The 12,313-nt window shown below is 38.7% G+C and overlaps 2 protein-coding genes across 2 annotated transcripts; both read left to right on the top strand.

Moving 5' to 3' along the window:
- Positions 1-926, top strand: LOC149039138 (uncharacterized). The gene has a single exon (XM_089185964.1). The coding sequence runs from the start codon at positions 375-377 to the stop codon at positions 828-830; it is 456 nt and encodes a 151-aa protein (XP_089042090.1). The 5' UTR covers positions 1-374; the 3' UTR covers positions 831-926.
- A 1,567-nt stretch (positions 927-2,493) lies between these two features.
- LOC149039137 (enoyl-CoA hydratase, mitochondrial-like) lies at positions 2,494-8,930 on the top strand. The gene is made up of 7 exons (XM_089185754.1): positions 2,494-2,536; positions 4,056-4,165; positions 5,725-5,824; positions 6,638-6,742; positions 7,627-7,746; positions 8,296-8,354; positions 8,865-8,930. The coding sequence occupies exons 1-7, from the start codon at positions 2,494-2,496 to the stop codon at positions 8,928-8,930; spliced, it is 603 nt and encodes a 200-aa protein (XP_089041880.1).
- Positions 8,931-12,313: the final 3,383 nt, after the last annotated feature.

The following is a 12,313-nucleotide window of genomic DNA, read 5'->3' as shown; positions in this document are numbered from 1 at the left end:
TACTATTACGTTTTTAATCAAAACTATAACAAAAGTCAAAAACGTGTCGCCGAGTACATGTGAGTGAGTGATTAATTGGTAACAATTCTTGTCGTCAAATTCTGTTCATAATGATACGAATGATTAACAAGTCGGACTCCCGCTTTGCGTTCGTACGATTCTTTAAATCACTCGTATGATTACAGACCGAATTGGACTCCACTCGGTCCTTTTATCATTTGATATGTCCAAAATTCTAGTTATATGGATGTCATTAGATCATTTAGGTTCGTTTTATTTTAGGAGGTTGGATTCTGGTGTCAAATGTTGAGTTCGGAAGTCCCTCTCCTAGGGTGTCAGTTGAGACATCATACCGTGGAATAGGTAAGTCACACATGGTTCTGCAGAAAAGTGCCATGAAAGAGCTCAGAAGACACTTGTCCTTCACTCAGCTGAGATTCCATTGTCGCAAGAAAGAGGGACGCACATTCCACGTGGTCACAGCTTCCAACAGCTCAGGTGAAACTGTGGTCCGTTACTTCAGCGGTCAGACAGATGAGCAACCGGACGCCTGTGGTTCGTTTGTGAGATTGACGTTGGATGACAATTCCCAGTTAGCTGACATTTGCAAAGAGTGGGGTCAACTTGCAAGTGGAGAGTACTTTGTTGGAAAGTGGGGACATGGTCAAGATCAAAGGAGGCTATACTGGTATCCCGTCTTAAAAAGGGGATGGTATCACCTTAAAGTCCACTTGCATAACGTTGGCGACCTCAAAAAAATGGAATGTGATGATAGCTCCGGTCGCAATGTTGACACAAAAGGCGATTTCTGGAGAGTCTTTGTTCGTTAGTTGCGTCCATCTGTAAACCAAGCAACCCTTGACTGTTTGAATAACAGTCACAAACGAATAAAGCAAATTAAAATAAAGAAAAATGCACCGTTACACTCATCAGGTTGTAAGAATGTTTTTGTTTTCATTTCGGGGCTAGGGAAAGTAATCCTGAGTCATTGTTTCCCGTGGGGCCTGTCATTTTAATTTTTATTTTTGAAAATATTTTCTCATACATCCCAAACCGAATATGACTGCCAAAAATTACTTTTTGTACGTAGGCTGGCAAACACACTTGCCGCGGTTTGACGGTGAACGACCTTATCACGCGAGAGTCGCAAGTTAAAGTTGTTGTCTCCTCGGGGGCTTAGTGAATTTTGTTCACTCTAGAAAGTTAGTGTATTTTGATTCACGGCGCGTGACATATTCAACCATCCAATCAAAAAACGTATTTAAGTTGAGAGGTACATAACGATTAAATTTTCACTACTGCTTCCTTCTAAATAAAAGGTTGAACTAGTGACCATGTCAACCTCAACGTTAAGTTGAAGGACCCTAAACATGATTGGCTAGTTGATCGGATCGCGAGCGTCGCGCGTGAATACTAAAAATTCCGGAGGAAGAGGAAAGAACACTTTGCAGTTCGAAAAAAACTCACTACTGACACAAGAAAATTTCAACGACCTGTTTGATATGGCGGGAGGCCACTGAGAAAAACAATGCTTAGCACAAGAGGCCGAGGCTAACTGGGAAATCTCCCGGACAATAAAAAAGTAAACATGCAGATTTTGACCTTCAACCCTTCAGGGATTGGGGGAGGGTTTTTTCCCACTTTTTAGACATGACACGAGTTTTTATACTATAACCAATCACAATCGAAGAAATTTTAATTTTCAGTGATTGAGAGGCTTATATCAAACATAATAACTGGGCATGATGTATATATATAAATTTATTTTATTGTGTTCAGAGCTCCACACAAGTCAAGAACCGTATTACGCTTTTAGCACCCATAAGCTCCTTATTTTGTCTCCACTAAATAACAAATAACACAATGGTATACATCAAATAAGTTTATTTAGGGAAGCTAGCCGAGAACCAACCCGAGGCATATATAGCCCGAGGCATCCATAAATACATATATTCGCAACTGATATACCATATACAATCCTGATATACAGTCAATTCCTTACACATTAAAAATTAGGTATACATTACTAACATGCAAACTTCACCAAGTCTGGATTAACAGAGATGGGCAACCGCTTACAAGGACATAACTACGGTTAGACAGAGGCCAGAAAAAACCTGCCAGAAAAAAACCCCTTTGGGGAAAAAACATGACAGGAAATCTGGGTAGGAACCATGGCCCAAACTCAGAGCATTTGGCAGCCCATCCTACGAGGCCTTACAGTTAAATAAAATATATGTTTTCATACTAAAATAAATTTGTCATCAGCCAGAGGTGAACGGTTGGTTCTGGGGCCTAGATAGACACCACGTGCTATACTTCCCCTTATATACCACTGCATTATTACCCATGATGCTCGGGCCTAAGGCCCCAGGCCTTGTCGTATCTCGTGCCGACAAAATATTTAATTCTGCCTTATTCGTAGACTCATTCGTCAGAAATACCATTTCCTTCAGGTTTTCGGTCGACTCAAATCTCGATAGCAGCAACGTCATGTGCCCCTTGGAAGAAAACGTTGCCGTTGTGGCGGACCAGAGTAGGTTGTGTAAGGGCTCTTTTTTATACCGCATGCAGTTTACAATTTGGAGGCTAAAATAATCGTCATTCCATATAGAGGGTGTTGTCCTACCATATCGAAGGTCTCTGTGTCGGGAGGTCCACTGAACTTATACGAGCAACAATCTCGCTGAGAGGTTGAGACTGGACATTGCATATTTAAAGACCAGTGGTATCTAGTATGTTCTCTCAGTAATACAATGCCGATGCCACGCGTACAGATTTGCTCGATTGTTCGTGACAAAATACTGTAAACGAATAGTAGCTATGATTCATGTTTGTTGTATTTAGCCAATTGTCGAGAGAGGATTTTCCGTTCATTTTTCTAGTTTTTAATTTAATTCTTACCGGCCTTACGCCTAACCACGGTAAGAATTCTCCATTTTACTCCCTCAAGATAAAATAAGAATCTGAAACAAAAAGAATGACAAAAATACTGATAAAATGCATCATTTTACGCAACAGCAAATTTAAAGTCTAGACAGTCAGAATCATAGCTAGAAAAGGTAATAAAGCGATTCATTGTTTTAAGACGGCGAAACTACAACTAAAGGGCGCCTAAAAACTATAAAAACTATAGGGTTATGACGTAAGACCCCACATAGACTGTTCCATTTCAAGCTTGACTTGTTCATTTCACTTTTGTATTTTAGCGGTTACGGCGTAAACCAACTGCTGTAACACTAAACCAATTTGGTTTGTACTAAACCTTTTGTCGTCGCGCTAAACCATTTCACTTTCCTGTGAGTAGATTGATGCGTTACTAAGCCATTGCGGCCTACTATTAACCATTTGCCGATAGCTTTGGCCATTTCACACTACTCTGAACCGTTTGTGTCAAATCACCGAACCAAATTACAGCTAGCTGAACCGTTTCTCATTTCTACACTGAGTTGAGTAACTTTTGCAAGCCAGCGGACAAGTTTTAATCCTTAGCAGGTAAGGTTCCTTTATATGAACTGGTAATTTAAAAAGCCCTCCGTATTCTTTCGCCGAGTCAGACAAAGTGTAATTAACAAAACCCTAAATTCGCAATCAAAACTATTTGTTGCATCAAAAAATTGAAAGCGCGAAATTTGTCATCTGTTTTTCTTTCTTTCTCAAATTACAGGATGAGAGGGCATCTAGTTAGTTTCCAGTTCTGACCCATTCTGTTGAGTGGTGTTGCTGTATTTCATAAGGGACTGTAACAATCTTACGATCCCCCTCTTTGGCAGTCAATTTTCTACACTTCCGGTCTCTTTTATACTCTGTTGGCCACAACAAATCCTCCCAAACAAAAACATGGGATTGTCCCAAAATCGGGTAAAAACAACTGAAACTTTCTACACGCAACTCTCATAACTCTTAGGGCTTCTTCATATTCACCTGTACACGATATCAAGAATCAAGATAACCTCTTAAGACAGGGTGAACAACTACACACAAACTGTATTATGATAGTATCCAAAGTAAATTGTATAATAATAAAATGAAACACGATTGTGCTGTTTTTCTAGGATTAGAGCCAGTTGGTCGTATCACCAAGACATTATACGCTGACGAAATAAGCTGTGGATTGAGCTGCCTTCAAGATAAAAAATGCCAATCTTACAACAGCAAATCCGATGTTAGTGATGCAAAGAAGTAATGTCAGCTGAGTAACCGAACTAAAAAATCAAGTCCCGGAAAACCTGAGGCGAAACCCACGTTCTAATTATTATGGATCGAAGAAGTACTGTTGAGTAAGGTGCTTAACTTTAGGAACAAATCATATTTTTACACCTGGGTAGAAGGGTAGAAGAGGGGGAAGGAAAGGTCACAGCATTTCGGTTCTCACAATTAATCGAGTCAGCCAATTTTCAAATCAATTTTCAATTTAGGTTCCACCTTAAAAGTCTGTCAGCGACCACCGATCCCATCTCCGTTCCCTTTGAAAACCAGGATACCCCCCACCCCCCCCGTAAGACTTTCCTACCCCTCCCGCTCCCTTTTTCCAAGCGAAGAATGGTGACCCATTCCTTACTTCTCCTAAGCGCTTTTCAGAGAATATAAAGTCTATGATCTCTTGCCTTTCCTTATAACTTTTCCATTTTTTTAATTTGAGATAGAAGGATGCTATGTATCCTACAAATATTTCCAAAATCAAAAGCTATCTAATGATCACGCGAAAGGAACTACTTTTGGAATAAGACCTATGTGAGGTGTTTTGTTTCTAAGTTTGATCCTCTCATCGTTCCAAATGATTATTCTTCCCCCCCCCCCCCCCCCCCTCGATGTAAATAAACGAGGCTGGGATTCTGCTCATCCGGCCTTCTTCTGTAAGAAAATTTTGCGCTCTGGACACTCCAAAGGAGACGGGGAGTATTGGATCGACCCCGAGAAGAGTTGAAACCCTTTGAGGGTCTATTGTGACATGTCAAGATATAGTGGTAAGTGAATAAGTTTTTTTTAGAGACACCAGGACTTTAACCAGAGTATATTTGACTTGGAGCAGTTTCTATTGGAACATTCTGGTCTTGGGTATTCGTGCTTTCTCTACAAAGATCCTTATTGTGTTTTTTAATCGAAACTGTGCTCATCTCGAACTTGATTGGTTATCACCAGCCGGCCGATTTTAGCACAACAAGATAGTATACGCGTCATACTTGTAATTGGACAGTGTAATAGGACAGTTAAAGGGACAGTTAACACGTCATGCCTGTATGAGGGGACAGAACGCGTCACGTGCGCGCACTGTTGTCTCGCATTTCGCCGAGTAAACTGTTGTTTTTGGTTTTTTCTGAAAACGTATGACCAATGTCTAGTTTCTTTCCCAAATTTTGTCATAGTTTTGATTAATTGGTAACAGGCCTTCTTGTTGTCCAATTCTGTCTGAAATCATACTCGTGATTAACAAATCGGACTCCCGCTTTGCGGTCCTACGATTTTGTTAATCACTCGTATGGTTACAGTCCAAATTAGACTCCACTCGGTCCTGTTACCATTATTAATATGTCCAAAATATTATTATGAATAAGATGCCAGTAGTCTAAGTTATCGGTGCAAATCACCAGCTCAGTGCCCAGATTGTCCAATAATCAAGAGATTTCCTTGTAGCTGTCATTGTGTTATTAAGGGTGGCAAAAAAAGTTTGTCTTTTTTCGTTGTTGCTCGATTGAAGTATGTTGTACAATACTTTCTTCACAGCTTGAAGGAGGATGTGAGTTAGCCATCATGTGTGATATCATTTATGCAGGAAACAAAGCTAAGTTTGGTCAACCAGAGATTTTGCTTGGAACTATTCCAGGTATGGCACACATAAATTACCCACAGAAACAACTTTATCTGTTTGCACAATAAGAAAATATAATATATTCCACTGACCTTGATTAAAATATCAGAGAGCAGAAATAAGCTACAGGATAGCAGATGAAAAAAATGAAAATGATGTCTTCTCCTTTCCAAGATTTTATTTTATACTTCTTAAGAGTATTAGTCATTAGCCCTTTACACCCAAACATCAGTCTGCAAGTTCTCCATACATTTCCTTTTGTGCTTACAAGGAGAATTTGTTTAACAATCAAGAGCTTGTTTGATTGATGATCATTTCCTTTATTCTCATGACTTTAATGTGTGATTCAGGGGTGATATTGTAAGGAGAAACTAGATGCTAGTCACTCTTTGGGGTCAAAGAGTTAAAATTTGCTTTAACCTAAAGAAACAGTGATATGATTTAGTGAAGTAAAGACTTGTAATCAGGAAAGATCATAGGAGTAAGATGGCTTTTCATGAAATGGGTATTTTTTTTATTCTAGACTCTCTTATATTGCTGCTTTTATTTTCTTTAACCCTTTAACTTCCATGAGTGACCAAGACAGAATTTCTCTTTACACTATCAATACAATATTAACCAAATAAGTGGTGAGAATAAAGAAAAATTTCAATTTGGGGATAATTAGTTGATCCAATATTAAATTCTTTAAACTAAAGTTGTAAGAATTGTATGGTTGACAATAAGTAGAATTACAAATTTGATCTGGGAGTTAAAGGGTTAACTGTGTCAAGCTTAAGTTTGTGCTTAAAGTTGCAACTAACTCTAAGATTGCTTTCATTTTTTTAGGTGCCGGTGGTACACAGCGACTTCCAAGAGCTGTTGGGAAGTCCCTGGCTATGGAAATGATACTAACAGGAGATCCTATTTCAGCAGAAGATGCACAGAAATCAGGTCCATGCTCCTTCCAACTTAGCTCCTATTTTTGACCAGTTGTTCATCATTACCTCTTTACCTTACAAAATCGATCAACATGCAACTTCTTCTTGTAATAAACATACATCATCCAGCAAACGGGTAATGAGAATATTTAAACTTATCAGTTCAAAGTTGTTATTGATCTAACATCAAACTCTCGTAACTTATTAAAAAGGAAATGTGTAGCAGCTAGAGGGGAGAATTAACAATCAGATCTTGGGGGTTAAAAGATCAAGGAGGGAGGTACTTAGCATCGTGAGCCTTCCCAGTGGCACAAGGAAATTCTCACACAAATTACTGAGAAATGTGTACAGTACTTCCACATCATCAAGGACTGCAACGGAGAAACACTGTTTTATGCTAAGTCAGTGCTCTGCTGAACACTTGCATAAACCTGGAAAATTCGAGTCAAAGGCGTAGATTTTTTTCCCTCTGTTTGTTAGCATTTCCGCGAACGAACTGAACGGGTCACTTCCAAAGATGTCCGCACACCTCCGAAGACGTTTTTTAGAGTTTACGTAAACTTGCATGTGTTCAGTACCCTCCTCTCTTAGTAATAGCTCTTGGCAAGAGTTATTCGCGCTAAACTTCCTCTTCGTTTTGATTCAAGTACATTTGCTCTGTATACTTTTTCAAAAAGTCGCAGTTAAGGCCGCGTTACCTCAAGTTGCTCAGTTAGGTTTAAGGGTTAATAAAAGTGTGAACTTGGGGTATGCACTCCTGTGATACAACTGCATAAACTTCTGAGAATTATTGTCGTGGGCTTTGTCAGGTGGGGCATTGCGCACTCATTCTCGAGATTTTTCTTGACTTAGATCTAAATTCAAATTGCAGACTTAAAAACTTTTATTTTTTCTTAGGCCTGGTTAGTAAAGTCTTCCCCGCAGAAGAGCTCGTAGATGAAGCTATCAAGACAGCTGCAAAAATATCATCCTTGTCGAAGATTGCCGTACAGATCGCCAAAGCAGCTGTCAACACAGGTATTGCCCTGACAGTTGTAACCTTCCGATTGGCTGTTTCCTGTCATGAGTTATACTTCGATTATTCGAGAGATTTTATGTCAATTGCAGTCGGTGTTGATCTTGTCCATCGCTAGACGTTTCTTGTTGGTTTACCAGTCAACTTCAAAGCAGTTATCTATCCTATTTGACTGTTCCACTGCGAAACCATCTTTTTTCTGGTGACCGAAATAGCCTCAAACATCATGACATACTTCCATTCACAAGAGTCAAATTGATTGTTTCTAAGCCATCATCTTAATTGAAATAAACTGAGAAAATGAGGTAGATTTTTGCCCAAGTTAAGCAGAGAAGAACTTGATCTCGCGTAGGGTTTTGTTGCCTCGGGATATAAATCTGACCAGCTTGACAGACCTGCTTGAGTCCAAAAGTTCAACAGTTTACAAGGAATGCATGCAAACACAATTTATTGTCGTTACATTCCCTTTGAAAGTCCCGTAGATGGTTGAATTTCCAAAATGTCTTTTGTTTAGGCGTCTGAAATCCTCTTTTTTCTCTTTTATCTATTAGGCTACGAGATGTCACTGGCAGAAAGACTGCATTTTGAGAAAAGAATGTTTCACTCAACGGTAAGTTAATATTGATAGGCGTTTACACTTGAAAGAAGACGGCAATTGCAATACAAAGTGGTAAAGCCACTCAACCATTTCCCGAAAACATATCACCTACTCTCTCTGATTTAGAGCAATCCACTGAATTCTTCACGTCTTCTGCGCTACCGAAGTAAGTTCAATTTAAAAAACATGAAAATGTTCCTATGTTCTTACCAAAAGTGCAGCTCCATCTTTCTGCATGTAAACTACACACCACCCACAATTCCTCTATTCGCTCTGACGAACGGCTAAGGCTAGGAACGTCAGCTCTAGAAACTCTCTTTGGTGGCCACTTTGCATTATCAACGCTTTTGATAAAATTTATCTTTGTGATACCCCACCCACCGCAGCACCACAGTTTTTCTAGAAACTTACCCCGTCTATTCAAGTGTTACCATGGTGATGAATAACAGTATAGTGAACTTGTAAAGACTTGCGATGAAACTTTCCCTAAGGAAAATTTTCTTCTTTTCTTTCATTTCGCAGGACGATCGAAAGGAAGGGATGACAGCTTTTGTAGGGAAACGAAAAGCCGAATTCACGGACAATTAGTATCTGTTTTTTTCGAAAAGTCGTAGCCTGCGAGAACTTTCGATTGTTGTGTGGGAATGTTAAGGCAGGTGAAAGAATAATGAAAGCTTATGTAAAATTGTGTGAACAAAAACACTTAGCATGAATTTTTACCAAAAAAAAAAACTCAACTAGCGAAATTGATAGAAAAAATTAAAATAAATAAAGTAAAATCATAGTCATTTTTCGTTCGTTCGCTCATCTGTTGAATGGATACCGTGGGGTATACATTGGGACTGGGGCGAGTATAGATTTAAGTTCTGGTCAGTTCGATGTGTTAATTAAGACTCGAGCCAGGAATACTAAGTGACGCTGTAAATGACGGCCCTTCAGTAAACTTTCTGGAAAATTAATCCGAGGCAAACCAAGTTTTTCGACTTGTTTCCTCACTGTTCACTTTTCTTTCGTTTGAATCAAATTCTTGGAAGAAAAGGATTTATTTGCTGTAAAGCACAAGAACAAGCCAGAAAGGTCAATGTCTGTATAATTACTTTTTTTTCGTCCACGATTCCCAGCTAGCTTCGACCTTTCGTGCTAGGCATGGTTTTTCTTAATATTTTTCCGCCACATCAAATATTGCGTTGAAATTTTTTTGACTTTTCGTGAATTTTTTCCGAACAGCAAAGCGTTCTTTTCTTCTTCCACTGGAATGTTTGTATTCACGCGCGACGCACGTGATTCGACCAACTAGCCAATCATGTTTAGATCCTTGAACTTGATCTTGAGGTTGACGTGGTCAATTTCCTTAGCACTAGATCGACCTTATATTAAGAAGAAAGCAGTTGTGAAAATTTAATCGTTATGTACCTCCCAACTCAAATAAGTTTTCTGATTTAAGGAGAACATATCGCGGGCCGGGAATCAAAATACACCAACTTTCTAAGTGAACAAAATTCACTTAGCCCTGAGGGAAACAAGAACTTAAACTTTCGACTCTCACGTGATAAGGTCGTGCACTGTGAAACTGCAGCAAATGTGAGTGCCAGCCTGCGAAAACAAAATTATTTTTTAGTCATTTTCCAGTTGGGAGGTATAACAAAACACTTTTGAAAATTAAAACCAAAGTGACTGGCCCCACGGGAAACAGTGAGAATTGCTTTACCTTGACCCGCAGTGGAAACAAAACTCATTGTTTCCTTTGGAATCAGTTAGTCGCTTAATTTATCAACATTGCCAGGTGTCTGTATTAGAACTGTCTGCAAGCGAAAGTAAACACCATTAGTAGGGTAGCTAGAGTGCAAAAGGTGAAAAAATAATTAGAGCATCGGAAGAAATATATATTTCTTAGCATATTGGCTTCGGTTATTAGATTTAACTAACACGGGTGCAAAACAGGAACACACAAAAATATGTATGGTACAACAGATATACCAACATACTGTGACTCATAAATGTTAAAGTTAGAATGTGAGGAGGAATCCTGTCAGTTTCATCACTGAAGAAAACTTTTAACCTTGAAATTACATCCTGTAGCTCTTTTTCACTGGGCGAATTTAGCTTTTCTGGTTGGAAAAAGTTGTTTTGTATCCTGAATACGACTAATTGATACTCATAAAAAACCGGGTACAGAAGAAAAGAAATCCGGATAACCAAAAAAATCCGAATAATTTAGGTTTGCTTCTATTAAAGTTAAATGCCCCCATGCTTTACTCAATGTAAAGAAACGCTGACCCCAAGTCGTGATCAGTACTTCGTGCAAAGCTGACTGATGCATAATTTATGTATGGGTTCTCGAGCTGTTTCTATTTATTTCTTTTAATTATTGTCTCAAGCTTCATTAAAATTGTATGAAAAGTTGATAATAGAGTTTTTCAATAGAAAAAATTCGAGAGAAGTGGAAAGAAACTGAAGGTAAGAATATACTGGTTTCAAGGAGTAATCAAGTCATTTAATTTGGAGAAATTGGTTAATTTAAACTTCAAAAGAAGATTGCTCTTCAACTTTGACAACAACATAAATCTTGAATAGTCAGCCGCTTCGATAAATACGTTTGAGTAAAAAGTATAAATACAAAAGACCTTTACTACCGCATAAACGTGAGAAGAAAAGTCGAGGAAAAGTAAGAAAAGGAAGGTGAGTGTGAGTGAGAAACTCGATGTATTTACTTACTATCGGGTGAGTAACTTGTGCAAGCCAGCGGACAAGAATTAATCCTTAGCAGGAGAGATAGTTTTATATAACTTGGTAGTTTAAAAAATTCCTCGCATTCTATCTCCAGGTCAGACGGCAAAATTGTAATTAACAAAACCCTAAAGTCACAAATATTTCTTGCATCAAAAAAGGGAAAAAGGCGACATTTGTCATCTGTTTTTCTTTCTTTCTTAAATTACAGAATGAGAGGGCTTCTAGTTGGTTTCCATTTCTGTCCCGTTCTGTTGAGTGGTGTTGCTTTGTTTCTTGTGGCTTTCAGTTCGTCTGCTCGCACTGACTTGAGCAGGAACGAGGTTTTCGAGAGAGTTGAAGGTAACATATGAATGTTTTATACCTCCCAACATAGAGATTTTTTTTTTCCGACGGGATGTGAATATTTCAAGTGTCATGGGAGAAAATTCGGATCGGATGACACATTTTGGCTGTGTCATGATAAACTTTACATTCCCTCCCCCTCCCCCATAAGGCTCTGGAACAATCTTACGACCCTCCTCATTGGCAGTCAATTCTCTATACTTCCCCTTTTTATACTCTGCCACAACAGATCCCCCATAAAAAAATACGAGATTGCCCCAAAATCGGGTAAAAACAACAGAAACTTTCTACGCTCAACTCTCATAACTCCTAGGGCTACTTCATATTTACCTTTGTGCACTATCAAGAATCAAGATATATATGTTATTTGCCGGCTGGGAAGTCCGTATGGTGAAAAACTGTGACCGAGGTCTTGAAAATACTGCCCGAGGCCGTACCGACCCTTAGCCGGTAAATAACATATTTATTGTTTTTAAACTTGACGAAATTCTTTCCGAAAGAACCCGAAGGATTTATGGCCGTAAATACGGCAAGATCTTCCATAAACTGAACAATTTTTGAGTGAGTAAATGGTAGTTAAAACAGAGGTGATGCAAATTTAAGAGAGATGCCTCAGCGAAACATTTTCATTTCCGTAACGATAAAGGTGATTTAAAAGGCTTCCAAACAAACTTTGAAACATTATTTTTACAAGTATCTGTCACAATCTGACACCTGTCAATTAGAGAGCGCGCAAGAAAAAAAAAAGCGTAGGAACATTTGAAAACTAACAGAACTTAGTTTGGCAAGGACTGTCACGACAATGTTTTCTTCAAAATCAGTTAATGATCTAACGGAAAGTATTATTCACTCTCATCGACCATTCATTCATGTACGAAGATTTACCTCTGTTCATTAAG

Source organism: Pocillopora damicornis, chromosome 10 (genome assembly GCF_964200805.1).
Source record: "Pocillopora damicornis chromosome 10, jaPocDami1.2, whole genome shotgun sequence".
Classification (NCBI taxonomy): Eukaryota; Metazoa; Cnidaria; class Anthozoa; order Scleractinia; family Pocilloporidae; genus Pocillopora; species Pocillopora damicornis.
Note: the sequence above shows the minus strand (reverse complement) of the source record. Positions and strands in the feature narration are given on the sequence as shown.

Coding starts and splice junctions, on each gene's coding strand:
- LOC149039138 (XM_089185964.1), top strand. CDS start 375: ATGGTTCTGCAGAAAAGTGCCATGAAAGAGCTCAGAAGACACTTGTCC.
- LOC149039137 (XM_089185754.1), top strand. CDS start 2,494: ATGTGCCCCTTGGAAGAAAACGTTGCCGTTGTGGCGGACCAGA. Junction 4,166..5,724: donor CTTACAACAGCAAATCCGAT/GTTAGTGATGCA, acceptor CTTTCTTCACAG/CTTGAAGGAGGATGTGAGTT. Junction 6,743..7,626: donor AGAAGATGCACAGAAATCAG/GTCCATGCTCCT, acceptor ATTTTTTCTTAG/GCCTGGTTAGTAAAGTCTTC.